The 22292-nt window shown below is 40.9% G+C and overlaps 1 protein-coding gene across 3 annotated transcripts in view; it reads right to left on the reverse strand.

Moving 5' to 3' along the window:
* The window catches only part of aaas (achalasia, adrenocortical insufficiency, alacrimia), a 137036-nt gene that overhangs the window by 2255 nt on the left and 112489 nt on the right, over positions 1 to 22292 (reverse strand). For all 3 annotated transcript variants that reach the window (XM_051924357.1, XM_028798517.2, XM_028798516.2), the window contains exon 16: positions 6969 to 7053. In XM_051924357.1, the coding sequence (XP_051780317.1) occupies positions 6969 to 7053 (85 nt within the window). The remainder of the gene's footprint in view (positions 1 to 6968; positions 7054 to 22292) is intronic.

Genomic DNA, 22292 nt, shown 5'->3' on the forward strand with positions numbered 1-22292 from the left:
TACATTCTGGAAGACAACCATGAGTTAATCTGGCTTAAGTGTGGGTGGGAACAATTATCCATAAATCCATCCTCTTCCGCTTATCCGAGGTCAGGTCGCGGGGGCAGCAGCTTGAGCAGAGATGCCCAGACTTCCCACTCCCAAGCCACTTCTTCTAGCTCTTCTGGGAGAATCCCAAGGCATTCCCAGGCCAGCCGAGAGACATAGTCCCTCCAGTGTGTCCTGGGTCTTCCCCGGGGCCTCCTCCCGGTTGGATGTGCCCAGAACACCTCACCAGGACCCCAAGATACTTGAACTCCTCCACTTGGGGCAGGGTCTCGCTACCAACCCTGAGAGGGCACTCCACCCTTTTCCGGCTGAGGACCATGGTCTCGGATTTGGAGGTGCTGATTCCCATCCCAGCCGCTTCACACTCGGCTGCGAACCGATCCAGAGAGAGCTGAAGATCACTGTATATGGTGGTGATGGTGCGCTGCTGACCTCGACTCGGGACGTTGTGGGTCGGTGGGGGGAGTACTTCGAAGACCTCCTCAATCCCACTAACATGCCTTCCAATGAGGAAGCAGAGCCTGGGGACTCAGAGGTGGGCTCCACCATCTCTGGGACTGAGGTCACCGAGGTGGTCAAAAAACTCCTTGGTGGCAGGACCCTGGGGGTGGATGAGATACGCCCGGAGTTCCTCAAGGCTGGATGTTGTAGGACTGTCTTGGTTGACATGCCTCTGCAACATCGCATGGACATCAGGGACAGTGCCACTGGATTGGCAGACCGGGGTGGTAGTCCCCCTCTTTAAGAAAGTGTGTTCCAACTACAGAGGGATCACACTCCTCAGCCTCCCTGGAAAAGTCTATTCGGGGGTCCTGGAGAGGAGGGTCCGTTGGATAGTCAAACCTTGGATTCAGGAGGAACAGTGTGGTTTTCGTCCTGGTCGCGGAACAGTGGACCAGCTCTACACCCTTAGCAGAGTCCTGGAGGGTGCATGGGAGTTCGCCCAACCAGTCTACATGTGTTTTGTGGACTTGGAAAAGGCATTCGACCGTGTCCCTCGGGGAATCCTGTGGGGGGTACTCAGAGCATAGGGTACCAGACCCCCTGATAAGGGCTGTTCGGTCCCTGTACAATCGGTGCCAGAGCTTGGTCCGCATTGCCGGCAGTAAGTCGAACCCGTTTCCAGTGACAGTTGGACTCCGCCAGGGCTGCCCTTTGTCACCGATTCTGTTCATAACTTTTATGGACAGAATTTGTAGGCGCAGCCAGGGCGTTGAGGGGGTACTGTTTGGTAGACTCAGGATTGGGTCACTGCTTTTTGCAGATGATGTGGTCCCGTTTGCTTCATCAGGCCATGATCTTCAGCTCTCTCTGGATCGGTTCGCAGCCGAGTGTGAAGCGGCTGGGATGGGAACAATTAGACAGTTCACAATAGGTATTTTCACACCACAAGGGCTTGTTTTTAGGAACCAATGACTCCCTGCACAATGTACAGTATGTGCCCTGAGCCACATGTGGTCCCTGGTTACTTTCAATTAGGAGTTTAGGAAGACCCCATACCCCCCACTTTATTGCTTTGTAACGATTGTGTCTTCACAAAGCAGTGCACCAGGGAGGCAGCTATAGAGAATGATATAGTGCAAAGTGCGGCACTCTGTCTTCACCGATAACCTTCCAAAGTCCAAACTGCTAACACATTTGTAAGCGGGCTCCAGGTCAACCAAGCAGCACCATTTATCGCCCAAGCCCCAGGAAGAATAGCTCTTGATTGAAAGAAAATTACATACCCTGAAGTAAGAGTTTAAACAAAAAAGAAAAAGTTACATGAACTGCAAATAGCCAGCATTCCTGTGGTGCTACAAAAGTTCCACAGTCTTTAAAAACACACTAATTCTTGAAAAAAGGGTCCTGCAGGTCCTGAAGGCGGAGATCAAAGTAAGGGCGGTGATTTTAAATGGCATAGCGCAATGACACCCTTGTTATCGTCATCCTGTTGACAGCTTGTGGTTATGATGGATAAACCCACGGCCGAAAAGTGTCCACAGAAGACCCTTGTTAAACATATATAATGTTCATCGTGTGTGTGGAGAATACATTGTGTGTCAAAAACAAACTTAAGCAGCTCTACCAACTGCATTTCAGAACAGGTGATCCACCTGAAGCTTGAACAGCATGTTTGGGCTTGGCCATTACTTGGATGGGAGATCAACCAAAGAAGCTCAGGATGCTGCTAGAAGAGGTGTTGGTGAGGCCAGCAGGGGCCACCCTTTGGATGAGATATAAAACCAAAGTCCTGACTTTCTATGGTCATAAAAGATTCCTGGGCATATTTTCAAAAAAGATGAGTGTTCCCTTGATGACCTGGCTAAACAGACGATTGTCTGATTGTCTTGCGCTAGAATGGCTGCCATCACATCATCCAAGTGGACGTTACACATTGGTGGTGAACGAAGTGGCTTCCCATTGTCTATGTGAAGCACTTTTAGACTAGTGAGAAAAGCATTACCTAAGTGTAAAAATTCTTTTGGCTGGATTCATTTAGGGGTCACCAGGATTATTATTATTATAACTTGTTAAAAGAAATAAACATTCTGTAAAACCATGTTATCCTTTGGCGTACAGAGACATCACTAGGCTAGTGGTAAAATATAAATGATGCATTTCTGGTGGCTAGATGCAGTCTCGGTCTGTCTCATAAAAACAAAAGAAACCTGACAAATAAGAGGAGACCACTCAGTCCATCAAGCTTGCTCGTTTAGCTAAGAGCTAAGCTGTCCCAATGTCTCATCGAGGCACTTCTTAAACACTGTTAAGATTTCAGCTTCACCTACATGCCTCTGTAGTTTGTTCTATATTCCTGCAGTTCTTTGACTAGACAAGTGCTTCCTGGCTTCAGCCCTAAATGCCCTTCAGCTTAATTTCCACTGATTATCCATTTAATTGAAAGAATTCTGCTGGATCTACTTTATCAGTGCCTTTGAGAATTTTTAAGAACTGATTAGGTGGCTCGTGCAGTGTCCTCTATACTAAACAGGTTTAATTCTCAGAGTCTGTCACAGTATCCCATGATGCACCTGGTTGCTCTCCTCTGCACAGCTTCAAGTGCTGCTATGTCTTTCTTGTATCGTGGTGACCAGAACTGCTCACAATACTTCAGAGATGGTCTCACTAGTGCATTATAAAGTTTAACATCCCTCGATTCATATTCAACAGTTTTTATGTTATAACCTAATATTTGATTTCCCTTTATAATTGGTTCAACACAATGAAAAGGATTTAGGGGTTTATGCCGATACAACATCTAAGCCGAGGTTGACTCCTGTAGGACAGTGTCTCCCATCTTGTATTGGTAAGTGATGTTCCTTTGGTCCACGTGTAGTACTTTTTCTACATTAAACTAAACTTTCAAAGTGTTTTCCCGGTTCTGAACCTGGGCCAAGTCTTAACAACAAAAAAGTAGGAGTCAAAGTGAAATTCACAGAATTGTCAGTTTACTTTGTGGAAATATGGACTGTAAAATATGCATTTAAATCAAACACACCAAGTATAATGAACTCCTGTTAAACATGTTGATTACAACAAACCACAGGAGATATAACTGCACAGTAAATGTGTTTAATAACACTGACACCACTGCAGCTGAACCATGCAAGAGGCTGCAAAACATCTATCTTCTGACTGCAAACGAACACCTAAGGCGAGTTAAAATTGTCTAACTTGGAATATCAAACATGCCATACCAGACTACAGTCACAGCATTTTAACATGCAGTGTATACATAGCAAGTATTGTTTATATTATGACAAGGGGGGCTCCGCCCCCTGCTCGCTGCGCTCGCCTACCCCCGGCGTTGGGTATCCTGAAACACATTAGTTGAGCTTGTTCGTCTTGGAGCCGTGCCCGCTTTGCTTGCAGCATTTTAGATGCGCGTTGTACGCGCCTGCGTACATTGATTTTATTCAGCAGGGCTTGTGTTTGTATATCTGTCAGTCGAGCTCGTTCGTTCTGAACCCGTGTCTGCTGTGCTTCCACAGTTTCAGACGCGCGTTGTAAGCGCCTGCGTTCATTGATCGTATCCAGGTGAGCTCGTGGTTGTATCGTTGAGCTGTATTGTGTTTGAATTTGGTGTAAAGCATTCAGCGGTTTGTACAATCCCAAGCAGCACATTACTCCTAACTTCACTCCGCAGTAGTGCCATGCACAATATGGCAGTGACGCCAGCGCCTTCCATAGTAGTGCCACTCACAATATGGCGGTGACGCCAGAGCCTCTCGTACTATCTTTGTGGACCTGTGGGGCCGCCGTAGCCTCTTCCGTTTGAATCCGGGCTGCAGCGCAGAATCCTCTTTTTGGCGTGGCTGTGTCAGTAGTCGTTAGCTATGGGCGCCTTGTTGCTTCATTTCTCATTCATGTCAGTTGAGCTGTTTCATTTTTGGGCCGGGAGTCCTTCGTTCGCGGTGGATACGACTTCAATTGCGGTTTATGAGACGTGCGCTGTAAGCGCCTGCGCAGTACATTACATGGTCCCATTGCCGTGTACCTGTGTCCATGCCATCCGGTTTAGTTAGTAAACCTGCGTCCATGCCATCCGGTTTACCATTCTCGGTTAGTAATATGGATCTATCGTTAAGCCATGTAGTATTGCTATAGTCAAACTGCCAGAAAGATGTAGAAATTAATCAAGCTTCTGTTACCTTGTACTTCTGAGCTCTTGAATGGATAACAGGTATTTTATCTTTCTATTTTTTCCTCAGTGTGAAGTCTGTTCATCAGTTTCTTTTGCCCTGTCCGTCTTTCTGTGGCTACTTCTTAAAATATCTGCCCAATGTGTGAGGTGATAGGGGACACTGCAACATCAAAGTTTAAATGCATGGACAGGAGGAAATTGGTGCGAGTTTTTGGTAAAAACCCTGTGGGCAGAGCCATTTTAATAGAGGATTTTGCTGCTATTCGTTACAGACTTTTTAACAATCTGCCCCCAGACTTGTATCCTTATCCTGAGAATTGCATCTGGCCCCACACACCAATAACAACTGACAGGATTCATAAAATATACATTACTCGCAAAAATAAACAGCTGTTTGGAAGGCAAATTCCAGAATTCCCCGTTGTCCTTACCAATTGTCTTCTACTTCTTGCTTATTCCATGTTAAATATACAATTACATATCTCCTTGAGACTCCAAAACAATGATGATGAGAACCTGCACTGAATGATGCTTTAGACAACAACTTTTTAAACTAAGGGTCACGACACAAAATTGGTGAGAGGTTGCCGCGTTATGGGTTGTGCAGCGTCGTGACTCACCATTGTATTTAATCAGAAAGGGTATGTTTTGCAAAGTGTCTGTTCTGTTTTGATTGTCGGCATCGATTCTCCAAGAGGGAAAACCCTAATTCCATGGGGGACCCCTCCAATCTGATGGTCGGTCATCATAGATTGGGTCACTAAGAAGGGCAAGATTGATTTGTGAAAAAAAAAAACAAGTTTAAGAAAGACTGTTTCGGACTACTTTATTCAGTTTGGTTTGATTCAAATCTCCACAGAGAACAAGATTTTGTTTTAGAGTTGTATGCTTTAAAAAGCTCAAAGAACTAACATTCTATGGCAGGGGTCCCCAATCACAGTCCTGGAGGGCCACAGTGGCTGCAGGTTTTTGTTCTAACCTGGTTGCTTAATTAGATAGCAATTCTTGCCAATAATTTAATTTCATGGCTTGTTAGTGCTTTAACTCTCCTATGTCAGGTAATTCTTATATCCTGGATTTTCTTTCCCTTTCTAAGGATATCATCCAAATGATTTGAATGCTAAAATGGATGAGTAATTCTCTGTCCTTCACTTTTTCCTCTTCAATTTCCTTCCAAGTATTTAATTTAACCCAATACTGCATAATAAATACACACAGGTGTAAATGGTAACAAGCTAAATGGAGAAATGCTGGTCTCTTTTGTCATTTGTATGTTATTGCTAATAAGGAGCAATTAAAAGCCAAGAATATGGCTGTTTAAGACTAAAATAAGCAATAAGGGTTCAAAATCTTAACGAGCGAGACAACTAAAGTGAAGCAGAAGTGTTACTTGAGCAATACGTGCTTCTTATTAAGCAGTTGGGTTGGAGCAAAAACCTGCAGCCACTGCGGCCCTCCAGGACTGTGATTGAAGACCCCTGTTCTAAGGGATCACTGTGTTCCCCAATCCAAATTATTATATTTATCGAAATTTGAAGGGTACTCAAGTAATGTTTTACAAAGTAAACACTTTTTTCTTAGCCTTTTTTAGATTTGCATGTGTCAGGGTCAGAAAAAGTTTTTATTCATAAGTTTTCCTCTCTGAGGTTTCACAGGGTCTAAACCTTTAACTCACTAAATCAAGTCCAACTGGCTTGCTTAGATGTTTGCTTTTATACATACATTTCTGTAAGGATTCATTCACAATAGTCCCACACTATGTTACCTCCCTGGAAAACATAAAGGAGGGTCCATATTCCCTTTAAAGAATATAGAAGACCCTATTTGTACCTACTGTCAGGAGATCATCCAAATATCTTTGAAAGGAGTTGGTAGCCTCTAGTCCACTTAAGTCTAATGAATTATTACTGTCACTTATAAGTAGGAGACATGCAAGTAAGAAACTCATTATAGTGTGGAAATATAACAATAGAAGTGAAAATAGAACTTTGATGATCTTTTACAATGCTGGAGACGACTTGTACAGCCACGATAAAAATCCCACAATAGACTTTTTTTTTTTTAAAGAAACTACTTTTTCCTTCATTGTAATGGGGCAAATATTCTTAGCTTTGTGCAGCTAGAAACCCTGATTACTGAAAGACCATATAGTGGTTGTGGGTTTCCATCCCAGATAATCAGTGGCAAAAACCTCAGCATAATGCACCTTCTGCCTTATTATATTAACACAAATTTACTCATATTGATCTTGCTGAAAACCTCTGAGCATGGGAAGTAAACAGCAGCATCTTACCACAGTCAGTAAAGCTCCCTTTTTGAATTGCATGTGGAACTGGATCAGCTGTGGCTCTTCTCCAACACAGCCTTGGATAAATCCACTACACAGAGAAAGAGAGGAAAACAAATGTGTCCGTTAGACAGGCAGCTGGTTTACATTCATTATCTGCAAACATCTGTAGTAACAGGATTGATTGGAACAGTTTGTGTTAGCAATGTGGAAACCACTGCTGATAAATACTCAGATATGGAACAGAAAACAGATTATACTCAACAACAAACATTTCACTTCTTGCATATTTTTGGGTTTACCTTCTTCGTTTTCTTCTGCTGATCACAAAAGTCACCTTTAAATTTTCCTATCACGTTCTTTTAATTGCAATCTCATGTTTTTGTGATTTCCTCTCATATTGCAAGTGTAAATACCACATAACAACTACAACATCTGTGGTGATCTAAAAGTAGTGGCATTACTACTAGGAATGCAACTTAGAAATGAAAACAAGTCATTAGATAAAGATGAAGGCGTGATTCCAAAATGCTTTCACCACATCGTTTTTCTTCATTCCAGACACAACTTTTTCCAGGATTGTTAATTTTTCTTTCAGCATAAACTAATCCAGTTTATCACTTTTTTGTGTTCATCTCAAAGAAAACTGAGAAGCGTTCTGAAACTCAAACAGTACAGTATTCGCACAAAACACAATTACTCATACGGACGCTCAGTGCAGCACTGACTTCGGTGCTAGCCTGCCTGAGACCAGAAATTTCGCAACAGACTGTCTCTCTCTTTGAGACAACCTGTTGCAGGGCTCCCAAGACTCGGAAGAGTGTAGGAGTGGCATTAAGTATTTTTTGCATTACATTATCATCTTTGGTGGCCATTTTTGGTCGAAAAAAAATGTTTGCTATATTGAGATTTATATTTCATTAAAACGAGATTCAGAGGTTCTATCAGACGGCTGTGGCGTGCGCCCTCTTCTACGCGGTGGTGTGCTGGGGAGGCAGCATAAAGAAGAAGGACGCCTCACGCCTGGACAAACTGGTGAGGAAGGCAGGCTCTATTGTAGGCATGGAGCTGGACAGTTTGACATCTGTGGCAGAGCGACGGGCGCTCAGCAGGCTCCTATCAATCATGGAGAATCCACTGCATCCACTGAACAGTATCTCCAGACAGAGGAGCAGCTTCAGCGACAGACTGCTGTCAATGTCCTGCTCCATTGACAGACTGAGGAGATTGTTCCTCCCCCACACTATGCGACTCTTCAATTCCACCCGAGGGGGTAACGTTAACATTATTCAAAGTTATTGTCTGTTATACCTGCATTTTTATCACTCTTTAATATTGTTTTTTTTATCAGTATGCAGCTGCTGGAATATGTTAATTTCCCGTTGGGATTAATAAAGTATCTATCTATTAACATGATATTTTATGAACGTTTGTCCAGGCCCACAAAAAGTATTTGTTATTCTGAAAATTGCGTTACTTCGGTATTTGCTATAACGGGATTTAACCTTTAGTACATATATAACTGAAAGAAAGCAGTACTGATAATTTGAAAACATGCAAAATTAGTTCATAATAAAGCAAAACAGGGACAGATTTGAAATACTGAACAAAAGAACACACATATCAATATAAAACTGTGCCTCTATAAGAAGCCTTCTGATTCAAATCAATGTAGCAAGACAGAAACATTTAGACTGAGGCCTAGCTATCTCAGTGCAGACCATGTTCATTTCATAGCTTGCTAAATGTAACTGATAAATAAATAAATTATATATATTTTGTCACAGTTGGTCTCCTGGGTCCTTTCCTCCAATATGTCAAAAAGATAGAATGTGTGAGATAACAGATGGTTTAGACAGCCAGACAAATAGGAAAGAAGAGCACAACCATATGTATAGAGCATGAAACAACTGAAACCAGTCAGGATAAATGATTTGTGATCCACTGCCCCCATCTTAAATTCATGCTTTAACCTCAACATGGCCCATAAAGAATAAAGACAAGGGATGACAGATAGCATGAGCTGGTGGTATTCAGATTTTACTGACATGATGTTAACACTCTTCCAATAAAGCTATGGATCAATTTAGAGTCCCTACAGATTACATTTAGGTTCAAAGGTGAACAGACATTCGATGCATCTGCAGTCACAAATTATTTATGTAGCCTGGAAGCTCTTTCATGCTTAAAAAAAAGGTTTCACGAAAATAACAGTTCTGAGAGGATACCAAGGAATTTTTGTGTTGATGAGGTTTTCTCACATATACAGACATTACTGGGAATCAAAAGCACAGGGACACACGGTCAAGCTAGGGAAACTGCCACAGGACAGAAGTCAAACATGTATACAGGGAATGGTTTGTGACAAATAATATTTGATCTGGTCCTGGTAAAAAAAAAATAAACCATTCTTGTCGTTAATTTCAGGAATGTCAGCATGTACCGTTACAAAGAGGCAGGTTCACGCCTGAGAAAAAGCACTTCAATCCTTGCAGCAAAGGCTTTTTTGTAAGATGTTGGTCACTTTAAATGGGGATGGAGGGGGGTGGGGGTAGTCAGGAAATCCAGTAGCAATAAAGACACTATGGTCAGACTGCTTTGGCCTTCTTGCCCTCAGATGCTAGCCTGTCAAAACTCATTTTCACCACCAATTACACTTCATTCTGACAAATTACAAACATTAAGGCTACACAGGGATCACTAGAACAAGAGCAGTAATTTCCAAGCCAGCCATGGGAGTGCATGGGTAAAAGAACAAACAAGTCTTTTACAAAGAAGAATTTAAATAATCTGGGAAGTGATCTTTCTGTTCTCTGCATCAAATTATTTATGTGTTATTCCTGAAAATTAAAAAAAAAAAAAAATACACCTGATTAAAGTTGGCAAATAAGACTAGGAGAAAAAAAATCCATTTTAATTTTCTTTGCCATGATGGATAACTCCTACTTGTCTTGTGAAAGGAAGCCTTTTCATTTGCAGAAATTAAGAACCACTGCTGGAGTTGTCAAGTCGATTTCCAATAAAGTACCCCGTAGACATTACAAGGTGCCAGACCAGACATGATTTTTATAATTTTTAAGGCTCACTGCTGCTTAGAAATAAAACTCCTATCCAATCATCCCAAAATAGCAAAATTATGTGCTGTATTATATAGGGCAGTATTCATATAATCAAATCAGCTACATTGTATTATTGCATACAAGGAAACATGCAGACTTCCGATCCTTAAAAGATGATTCATATAGAGTATTGAAGTAAGGCCATAAAAGCAATGTTTGCATATGGGCAGAAATTTTTAGTATTTGGCAATTGCCCAGCATACACTTCTCCATCGTTGGTGTTCTTGTATTATGGAGTGTAGAGTATGTGTGGCATGTCATTGAGCCACAGTATTAGGCAGCTTCTCAAATGCTCTACAGTATATTCATGTGTTAAACTTGGTGCTCAGGAGATGTGGCCATCGAAATTCTCATTCCCACCATCACAGTGTGCAACACTGTATTTTTGGTGAACAATCACTGTGGTGTGAGGATGCTGGCACTGCTGTTGTTCTTGTGAGCAGTGTCAGCAATGCACTTCAAGCTCAGAAGATGTCGCAGCTGTTGTCACCCAGTCAAACAGTTTGCCGAAAAGAAAGACATGAACCGAATCCTGATAACTTCACAGAAGTTGCTGCCAACCAAATTTATTTGCCTCACCAGCATATATCATTAACTTTCGATTATGACAAAGATAAAGGTTCTAGCACCAATGGTTAGCAAATAATTATGTGACAGATGGACAAAACCCTTAACATTTTTTATATATAGATCTGTGTGATGCCTTCATGCAAAGCAATCTGCAAGATCAAGATAAAAGATAACTGTTTATGTACCTTTTTAGCAGTTTCTCAACAGGTAGGGAATTCAACAATCAAACCTGCGGTTTTAAGAAACTCTATAACCTTAGCCACTACATGATTGTGCCTGCCTGTCCTTCAGCCCATTTACTAAACTAATTACATTCCCACCCAGTGACTGGATAAAATGTCAAAAAAACAAATACACAAACAAGACAATTTTATTTACTGTTAAAAGTTGTAACAGATACATAAGCATGGGACAGAACCAGGAAAAGGCTTGGCATACATCAAGTGAAAAATAAAGTATGGTGGTGAATGGAGAGCCCCTTTTGAGGTTGGCTGTAGGGCATTTAAATGTACCGGGTATCCCAGGAGTCGATATCCTATTTGCACCATGTAGGAAAGTACACTATTGAGATTAAAGTAGTAGCAGAAGGCCCTTTCAGGATAGTGCTGAAATCTTCCTACCTAATGTGTGTGGGGATATAGTGTGGGCTGAAAGTACTAAAGAGTAGTGGTCCTATTAAAGAAGAGTGTCTATAAGAGGACACTCTACCCAGTTGATTATTGGGCTGTGTAGGTCTTCCCAGAGCCCAAACATCATTCTGGGGAAGTTCTTCGACATTATTATCATATTGAGTTTCCCAGTGTCCAACTGAATATAAATGTCGGGAGAAGAGCAAAGCTTGAATTTGTAATAAAATATTTCAAAAATATGTGAGATGAAATGGAAGGTGAGTGGAAGTCCTGGCTGGTTTGGTAAATGAGGTGGGATAGTTAACAAGCCACCTAACCAAATATTCAAGCACAATGAAGAGAAGATTGTTTATTTTTATTGTACATTACCCAGTGGCGTAGCTAGGGGTGGGTGGAGGGGGGTGGTCCACCCTGGGCGGCACATTTTTGGGGGCGGCATTATTGTCCAAAAGGCTCAGTACAAGTCGTGTGAAAGCAGCAGGGTTCAGAAAAATATCACCCATGAATGAAAAAAGTAAAATTCTCTGATATTTATCCACAAATGCTTCAAAAATAATAAAAAAAAATATTGCTGTTTCTCTATATATGAATAAATCAATGCAAAATTTATCTTAATTTTTCTGTATACGGTGATCCCCCGCCTATCGCGGAAGTTACGTTCCAGACCCATCAGCGATAGGTGAAAATCCGAGATATAGAAAGACCATATAAATAATTATTTTTTTTTTATAGCTTAAGCCTTAAAATACCCCTCCCACACGCTTTAAACACATGTAAACTTATTAAAACACACTTTGTAAACACATATGATATGTGGATGTCGGACTAAGGATATGAGTAACATCTCTCTATTATAAAACATTTTAACGTCATGCAAGACAAGGCAGTGAGACGGAAGGACAACTGCTGTACGGGCTTTTAAATGATTGACACGCAGAGAGACAAGCAGAACAAGCATCTTGGCAGAAGCAGCACAAAGTCCACTTCTCCTTAGCGTGCATTCAGCTCCCCCCCTTCACAATGCGCAGTGGCAGAAGCATAGTGCGCCTCCGGGGAACTTGGTGGGGGGAGGGGTTTGGGGGGGTTGTTGAGCGAAGCAATCGAGACCAGAACACCTCGGACAGACACTTTGACGACACGCCCTGCTTACAAACAATTTAAAACAAGTTCACGGACATCTAACCTAGCAGTTGTTGGAATGCTTTTGGAAGACAGACTTCAGGTGCTCCCAGCTCTTAAAACAACAACAAGCAGAATGCACAGCTTGCCAGCAGCAGCTGCAGAAACCCAGCAGATGATCCGAGCACTTCTCCTTAACGTGCATTCTGCCCCCCCACCCCCTCCTTCAGAACGCACAGAGACAAGCAGAACAGGCATCTTGGTAGAAGCAGCACAAAGCCAGTAGCTGATCTGTCCACTTCGGCTTAGCATGCGTTCAGCTCCGCCCCTTCACAAAGCGAGCGCCAGAGACGCGAAGTGGCAAAAGGACAGCTGCTGTACAGGCTTTTAAGTGATTGACGCAAAGCGCGACAAGCACAACATACACCTGGCCAGCAGCAGCAGCAAGACACCAGCTGAACCAATCACATCTCTTTAGCGTGCGTTCAGACCCCCCCTTCATAACGCGAGCAGCGTTATAAGTCCAGCGAGAAAGAGATTTAACCACGCCTGGGGCAGGAAATAAAGGACAGATATTGTTTTTACAAAAGTTTTAAAGTAAAAATGAAAATAATGCATATGTAACAATTCCCATGAAAATAATCTCTTTAAATTATTTATCCGGTAAACCAAACCCGGGGGTGGGCGAGAGAAGCGAGAAAGGGGCGGAGCCCACTAGTAATAATAATAGTATTAATAAATCTGCGATGTAGCGGGGGTGTGATGTGTGATACATCATTTTAATTTTCTATTTGAATAGGTTAACATATTCAGATATGTTGGAGGGTGGCAAATTGAAGCACCGCCCTGCCCAGAGCGGCATGAACTCGAGCTACGCCACTGACATTACCCTCACATAAACAATTACTTCTCAAGTTTAATTCTCACATATCTGGGACTTGCCTGGTTACGTTGGTACGCAGAGGTATCTACTATTGTAACACATTTTATACATACACATACACAGTAGCAGCTTTTTCATATATTCTGCAGACCAGCAAGTTAGTTGCTCACAATGAAAACTAAAAATCAAAAATGTGAAAAGTTGTAAAAAAAAAAAAAAAAAAAAAAAAAGCAGGCAGCACATTTTTAAATTAATTGATTCTTCAATCGCTTTGAATTATGATTTTTAAGTCCATAATAAACAGTATAACGTTTCTCGGTGCCAAGTCTGGTTTGCTTATGTTCTGGATTAAGCCAGCATTCTTGGCAGCATTTTCCTTATCCACTAATTTAGCTCCCTTGAAAGTCATATTTCATAAACAGATGAGCATTTTTAAATCTCAAGCACACAGTACTTGCAAACTGACCAAATTGCACTCTCTATCTAACAACAAAAGGACAACCCACATTTCAAAAGTGTTACTTTAAGCAGATATTGAAAATGTTCAAGCTGTCCCCTACTTGAAAACTGGTCATAAGCTATAGAATCACGCTGAAGACAATTTTTTTTTTTTTTAATAATAATTTAAAATTGGTCTCAGGGTATAACTCAGCCTCAAATCCAAGTCAGGTTGCCAGAACTATGAAAAGATAACACATTTCAATTTATGAACAAGTTCACGAATTGACAAAAGGTATACACAAATCATACTTCACTTTCTTTGTGTGCAATCTGCAAGTGGCGATAAACTATTTTCTACCAAGGATAACAGATAATTAAAATGTATATACTGTAATTATAAATAACACAATCTTTTTCTTTCTTTCTCCTATTAATGGGACACAGAGAAGAATTATACTTGTTCTTATTTGTTGTCCACATTTACTTCTGATTGGAGTAACCAATCTCTCTCTCTCATTCTTCCTTGGGCACGAAGCGGAAGCAGAAGCAGACAATGGCCGACAGTGAGATGAATCGCGTTGCCGTCGTCGTAGAAGAACTCCAGGCACTCGACGAACAGATTCAGAAACTCCTGTCCAGACGAAGACCCCTTAGGGATCTGTAGGCTCGGCTGCTGGATAAACTGTCCTCCCCATCTGTAATTGGCGTAACAACCACCCCGCGTTGTGCAGCTCAAGTGAACTTCACCCCCGCGTCTCATAGGAGCGACACCGATGATGACCTCGGCGTATTTCAGCTATGCAGGCGGGGGTTCAAGGCCAGAACACCTTCATCGGCACAGGTGAGCATCTTGACTCAGAACCGGTTCGACCCTCTCCGCGTCCCCAGTTTGCCTTCAGCTCCTGGTGATGTAATAGTTGTAGGTGATTCTATTGTTAGAAACATCAATATCGCATGCCCTAATCGAAAATCGTTTGTTTCTTGTTTTCCCGGTGCTCGTGTCCGAGATGTGATGAGACGTGCTCCCGGCAACCTACGAGAAGCACAAAAATAGGGCAGTTGGAGCGATTGTTTTGCATGCCGGCGTAAACGACATAAGGCACCCACAGTCGGAAATCCTCAAGGCTGACTTCGCAGCACTAATTAAAGACACGAAGGAGAGGACCCCCTTGGCAAAGATCTCCATTTCGGGTCCACCACCTCTCGTCAGACTATCAAACGAGTACTACAGTCGTCTGCTAGGATTAAACAACTGGCTGCAGGGTTTCTGCAAGAATCAAGACATCGGGTTCATCAACAACTGGGACCTCTTTTGGGAAAGACCGCGTTTCTTCAAGCGAGATGGCCTGCATCCGAACAGTTTTGGCGCCCGGGTCTTCTCCGAAAACAGTCAAGAAAACGAATTACCTTAGATACTGTATATCTATCTCTACTCTTAACCCCTTCCGAAATGCTACTGCTGTGCTAGGACATAATTGTTTAATAAAATCTTCCGTAAAAGTGCACAACATGAATACTGTAATAACCAATCTCAATGCACATAGAAAATCCAGGCAATACGGCATCAACACCAATAATTTAATTAAAATTACTACTTTAGATGAACAATGTATTAAAACTATAAAAACAGATTATAGGTTATACAAAAAATACGCACAGAGCGGCGCTAATAAAAATAACTTGTTCCTGTTCCAAATATCAATAACGCATAGTATTCATCTCTGCCCCTCCGAAATATTAAATATGGCACTATTAAATGTTACATCTTTAACTAACAAGACGTTTTTTATCAACAATCTTATTAGTGATAGAAAAATAGATTTTATTGCACTAAGTGAAACGTGGCTCAGATGGCGCAGCTGTTTTAATCGAATCTGCGCCTCCGGATTACAGTTTTACTCGTGCAGATCACCAAGGAAAGAGAGGCTGGGGCTTGGCAAACATTTACTCAAGCCGGTTAAAGTGTAAAGATGTCAGTTTTGGTAAATTCAAGTCCTTTCAGTATCTCGCCGTTGTTATTCATGGAGATTCTCATGTTCTAGTATTATCCGTGTATAGACCTCCTAAATTCAACGCATCTTTCTTTGAGGAATTCTCTGACTTAATGTCAATTTTAATTACCAACTATGACACACTCTTAATAGTCGCCGACTTTAATTTTCATATAGATAATCAGTGTGACCAAAAAGTAAAAGAATTTATGAACCTCCTGGACTCTTTTGATTTGAGACAGCTCGTTAATCAGCCTACACATAAAGCAGGTCATACGTTAGACTTAGTGATTACTAAAGGACTAAAAGTTGATATAAAGCAGGTCATTGATACGGGTCTATCAGACCATTTTCTTCTACTTTTTAATATAGAAATAATGATAGAAAACACACATGAGAAGCATATTGTTAAAAAAAACACTTCTTTGACTCATCAGCAGCTTTAAAACTTACAAACATTCTAAGCAATCAGTCCGTTTATAGTGCCAACTATAATAGCGAGGATAATGTAAATTGTAAGGTGGAAAGATTTCATACTAAAGTGAGAGCTGCTGTTGACATAGTTGCACCTGAAAAGACAGTTAAAAAATTTTCTAGCATTATTATACCATGGAAGACCCAAAGAGTGTCTGATTTAAAGAGAACATGCCGTAGAGCTGAGCGTAAATGGAGGAAGACTAAACTAACTATCCACTATGAAATATTAAAAGTTAAAATAACAGAATACAATAACACAGTCTGTCTTGAGAGGCGCTGCTATTTCTCTAAGATTATTCTCGACGATTGATCGTTTGTTAAACCCAGGTAACTCAAAGGAATGCCTCCTAAGTACTTCCAGTAAAACCTGTGAGGCTATTGCTGTATTTTTCACTCAAAAAATTAATGATATTAGAAATAACATAGTATATCTCCCCAACACTATGGATCCTCCTAAACCCCAGCATTCCATTATAAACAAATTAAACTCTTTCACTAGGATAGATTTACCTGATTTACATAAAATAATTTCTCAACTGAAACCCTCCACCTGCGTCCTTGACCCAATACCAACAAATTTTTTCAAAGAAGTATCGGGCGTGCTAATTGATAATATTCTTGACATAGTAAATTCATCATTAGATACGGGGGTCCCTACTTAAGAAAAATAATCTTGAACCCTCTGCTCTTGAAAATTTTAGACCCATCTCTAACCTGCCTTTCTTAAGTAAAATTCTGGAGAAGGCAGTCATTATGCAATTAAATGACCACCTCAATAAACATGCTATTCTTGATAAATTTCAGTCAGGTTTCAGAACAAATCACAGCACAGAAACTGCACTCAAAGTAGTAAATGACTTGCGGGTAAATGCAGACAGAGGCCATTTATCTGTTCTCATCCTCTTAGATCTGAGTGCCGCATTTGACACCATTGATCATAATATTCTTAGAAATCGCCTTAGTCAATGGGTGGGCCTCTCTGGCAGTGTCTTAAATTGGTTTGAATCCTACCTGGCAGGGAGAAAATTCTTTGTTAGTTGTGGTAATTACAACTCAAAGATACATGATATCCTATATGGTGTTCCACAAGGCTCTATCCTGGGTCCGCTGCTCTTCTCAATCTACATGCTTCCGTTAGGTCAGATTATCTCAGGGCACAACGTGAGCTACCACAGCTATGCTGATGACACACAGCTGTATTTATCAATAGCACCTGATGACCCCGATTCTCTTGATTCACTAACACAATGTCTGACTTGTATTTCAGAATGGATGAATAGTAACTTTCTCAAGCTAAATAAAGAGAAAACTGAAATCTTAGTGATTGGCAATAATGGATACAATGAGGCTATTAGAAATAAACTGGATGAATTAGGATTAAAAGTCTAGACGGAGGTAAAAAGCTTAGGGGTAACTGTTGACTGTAATCTGAATTTTAAATCGCATATTAATTAGATCACTCGGACAGCATTTTTTCACTTAAGAAACAGCAAAAGTTAGACCTCTTATATCATTGAAAGAGGCTGAGAAATTAGTTCACACGTTTGTTTTCAGTCGGCTAGATTACTGTAACGCAATCCTCTCAGGAATACCCAAAAAAAGACATAAATCGTTTGCAACTAGTACAGAATGCAGCTGCTAGAATCCTAACCAGGAAAAGAAAATCCGAGCACATTTCTCCAGTTTTGATGTCAGTACACTGGTTACCTGTGTCATTCAGGATTGACTTTAAAATTCTGCTTATGGTTTATAAAGCCTTAAATAATCTCGCTCCATCTTATATATCGGAATGTCTGACATCTTATATTCCAAATCTTTACCTCAGATCCTCAAATGAGTGTCTCTTTAGAATTCCAAGAGCAAAACTTAAAAGAAGTGGTGAGGCGGCCTTCTGCTGTTATGCACCTAAAATCTGGAATAGCCTGCCGATAGGAATTCGCCAGGCTAATACAGTGGAGCACTTTAAAAAAAACTGCTGAAAACACATTATTTTAACATGGCCTTCTCATAACTTCACTGTAATATAAATCCTGATGCTCCAATGTATATCCAATTCATTATAATAACTATTCATGGTGGCTCTAAAATCTGTACTAACCCATACTCTCTCTTCTGTTTCCTTTTCCGGTGTCCTTTTGGTGGTGGCTAGTTCAGATGGAATGGATCCAGTTCGAGTTTTTTTTTTTATGGTGGCTGGAGTGCCAATTCTTCCACCAACCCCTAAGTTTTCCCTGTAAATTGGAGGACCTACCTGCAGGGCTGGATGCAGATTAACGACATACCCAGGACGGTTAAGGTTAAGGGCCTTGCTCAAGGGCCCAACGAAGTAGTCACTTTTGGTGTTTACGGGATTCGAACCGGCAGCCTTCAAATTGCCAGTGCAAATCCCTAGCCTCAGAGCCACCACTCCGCCCATAGCATAGAGGTAACACTTTATTTCGAAAACTTTTCTCTTTTGGGATGAAGGAGAGATATTCACTTTCATATAAAGAAGGAAAAAATGAGCGCATTTCATCTTCCTTTGTCAAGGTTTTTTCCTGTTTGGCTGCACCTTGTGCTGTACTCTGTTTACAGTGACTGAGGTCTTACACAGTGATTCTTTTTTGTTAGCATAAAATACATACACTAACTGGGGGGGTTGTTGTTGTTCAGTTCTTTTCTTCAGCAAATCAAATGTGTTGCTTTTACATATGGTCTCTCCTGCATGTTCCTCTCACTATATCAATGCAGCACCAAATCCTGTCTTCATAATGGGCTCTCTTCCTTAAAACTTTTTGGCAATTCTGATAGACCTCTGAACACAAATATAATTTTAGATTGACTTAATACCATAAGTATTTGGGGAAAAAAAACAATATAAAAAAAATATTTTGTTGCCTCTTTGTTTTTACTCATCGTGTAAAGTTTCTCTTTTTGGTATCCAGCACCACCATTGAAGAATTCCAATTGCCCTAATACAAAGATTAGCAGAAAAGAAGTCTCAAAGATTAGCAGAGAAGTCTAAGTGTGAATGCAGAAAATGAATCTTTGGTGAATTTTTGCAGTTTATGGTTTTGTATGCTTGAAGCACAGTTTGGTGCTCTGTATTTGCCTAGAAAATTCTCAACAATATCCTTGAAAGCTGTCCATGAGATTTTCTGGCAGACCTTCCAACTGCATGTCACTGACGACATTTTTGATGTTTGGACTGGCATCAGTTATCTATGTAACCATCTGTCTCAAAAAAATCCTTCACCTTCCTTGTTCATGAACTTTCACAAAATTTTGAATCAGTCCAAGTTTAATACTGAGAAAGCCCAAAAAAAAAAAATCTTTGTTGGGGAGACAAGGGGTTTATTTGCCGGACTTTTCTGACCTGGAACCAAATGCTGATAAAGAAGCCAGTTCTTTTTAAAGTAATGCAGTTCTTTAGCACGGATGTCCCATTCACAAATGAAACAACAGTACTTGACATATCCAAGCAGCACTCTTAGGCCGGGTTTATATTTCACGCGACGCGACACATGCTGCAGCGGATGCTCCTGGTACGCAAGTGTTGTAGTGTTTATACTTGCGCGTGTACTTTACGGAAATCAGGAGGAATCCATCAGGTGGCAGTGCGAGATATCATCACGGTGAGAACAGGTTTGGCTTTGTTGTGTTGTGAATTGCCTGGAATGCCCATTAAATTCTGATGACACCTTACCACGATATCTCTGAAAAGGATGTTTAATGATTAAATCCATTAATCCAGGGATTTGTCCATTCCAGAAAGCATTGGGCACGAGGCTGAAACAATCCCTGGACAGGCATTTGCTCAGCGCAAGGTGAATACAAGCATTCACATACACTAGCGTCATTTTAGTATCACCAAATCTGCATATCTTTGGAAGGGAACCGGAGCACAGTGTGGAAGCCCAGAAGGAAAACATGTAAACTCCAGGCAGAGAATACCAGTGACGTGACTCCTGGCGAGACAGCAGTGCTACCGCTCTGCCACCGTGTCACCCCCATGTGTGTAATTAACAACAGTATTCATTATTTAAACAAAATTAACGATTTATCTGTAAAATTTAACAGACATAATTTAATGCATTTCATCATGAAAGTGATATCAAGTATAAATCTAAGGATTCTAAATGTGCAGAGAGTTGGAATATCATACATTTAATGTGTTCTGTGTGGCGATCTATAGCTGTTTGTGCAGCTGTCAGGTACGGAGGATGAAACAGACGGAACAGAAGACGATATGTGAGACTTAAAATGTATCGTGTCATTATGATCGGAAATATGTGACACTTGAATATAAAAGCACCACAAATGCATTTGCATGTCGGCATTTTGCTTCACCACATCGAACCATTCATCAAACATCGAAGCGCGCACATCGATCTCGTAGGATCCGTAAAGCGGCTTTCTGTCACAAGTAGATAGTAACCAGAGACTCTGACGTCACATTCCAACTTTTAGCAAACTGCACCCCCCCCCCCCCCCCCCCCGACTTTTTGCTGGTACTGCAACTTGCGCACACGTCACATTAATTTTTGAGGACCTGCTCAGAGGACGCATCAAATGAACGCTGGAAATGTATGGCAGCCATGATGTGGGCGCGTACGTGCTCTGAGCGTGAAGTATAAACGAGCCCTTAGTAGCAGAGTCCATACTTTTGGATCATCGTAGATGCTCCAGTTGTAGTTGTTGTACATGTAAAGTTATGTCAGGAAAACACACAAAAAAAATGTCCCCGAAAGTTGATCTTTTCCCCTGACATCAGACCATAGCTTTGAACACATCATTAGAGACTTGAAAACACATCCATCCATCCATTATCCAACACGCTATATCCTAACACAGGGTCACGGGCGTCTGCTGGAGCCAATCCCAGCCAACACAGGGCGCAAGGCAGGAAACAAACCCTGGGCAGGGCGCCAGCCCACCGCAGGGCACACACCCACACACACACACACCAAGCAAACACTAGGGACATACTGTATATAAATAAGAAATCTACTTTACTTGTAGATCTGTATTATGATAGCGTGATTTATTTTTGTTTACTATTTTAGGTATAACAATAATTCATTTTCTTACCCATTTGTTTTTTTCTTTGATTTCTTGTAAAGCACATGAGCTACATCCTTTGTTTGACAATGAATTATAGAAACAAAAATGTTATTGGCAATAAAACGGTTAAGTGATTAGAAAATAAAAGAGATCATTTTTGTGATGAGCAAGCCAAAATCCATAAGATGCACCCAAAAGTGTTCAAGAAGCAAAATCTTCATTATCCAGTGTTATCCTTTGGGTAGAAGGGAGGGTTGCACTAGCCTTTTGTTGCAGAGACCACTTTAGGCTATGTTTTCGTTATGGATTAGAAGCTGAACTCTGTCTTGGCTGATGCAAAAAGGCCAACAACAGGTTATAGAGGAAAAAATTGACATTTTAACTTTGCTATCTTGGGAGCACAAAGGCTTTTTAGTTGATTACAGGTGCAGAGGTTTGTTCATCATAGGTTTACAAAATTGAACTGTCAACATCTATAAAAGTGTCATTCAACTGCGATTGGTATTGCCTTATCAGATAAGGCAAAAATGCTGCAATAAAAAAATGACCCCACTATAGCTATCTGGCAGAAAAGCTGCACATCTTTTTTTCCTGAAATGAGGGTCTGACGTTAAATTTTAATTGAATGTACTGCAGCTAAGCTCTGTAGCTAAAGTCTCTTATGCTACGTTACAAAGAGAAGAGCAGCAATGGCATTTTGTCCTACAGAACTCTTCCAAAGAAACTCAATTTGTTTTACATCACATTTCTTAAATGGTAGTTTTCAAATATAAAGCAGCTCAGCCACTATGATGATCAATTAGCAGCTTCACGGGAAATCCAAGAAGAGATATTAACACCCTTTATATTATGTCTGAATGCTCAATTTATTCAGAGAGAAATGGTGTTTGGGTATTTGGTCTTCTTTGTGATATTTGTAACAGTCAGCTGACAGCTGTCAACTGTTTCAATATGATATTTGAACTTGTGACTGCGATTGTATTTGCCATGCTACAGAGTACTGACCCCCTTCAAAACAGGATCTTGTCAGTTATCTGTTGCTAAAAGGCCAGAATCTA

This window comes from Erpetoichthys calabaricus, chromosome 3 (genome assembly GCF_900747795.2).
Source record: "Erpetoichthys calabaricus chromosome 3, fErpCal1.3, whole genome shotgun sequence".
NCBI lineage: Eukaryota > Metazoa > Chordata > Cladistia > Polypteriformes > Polypteridae > Erpetoichthys > Erpetoichthys calabaricus.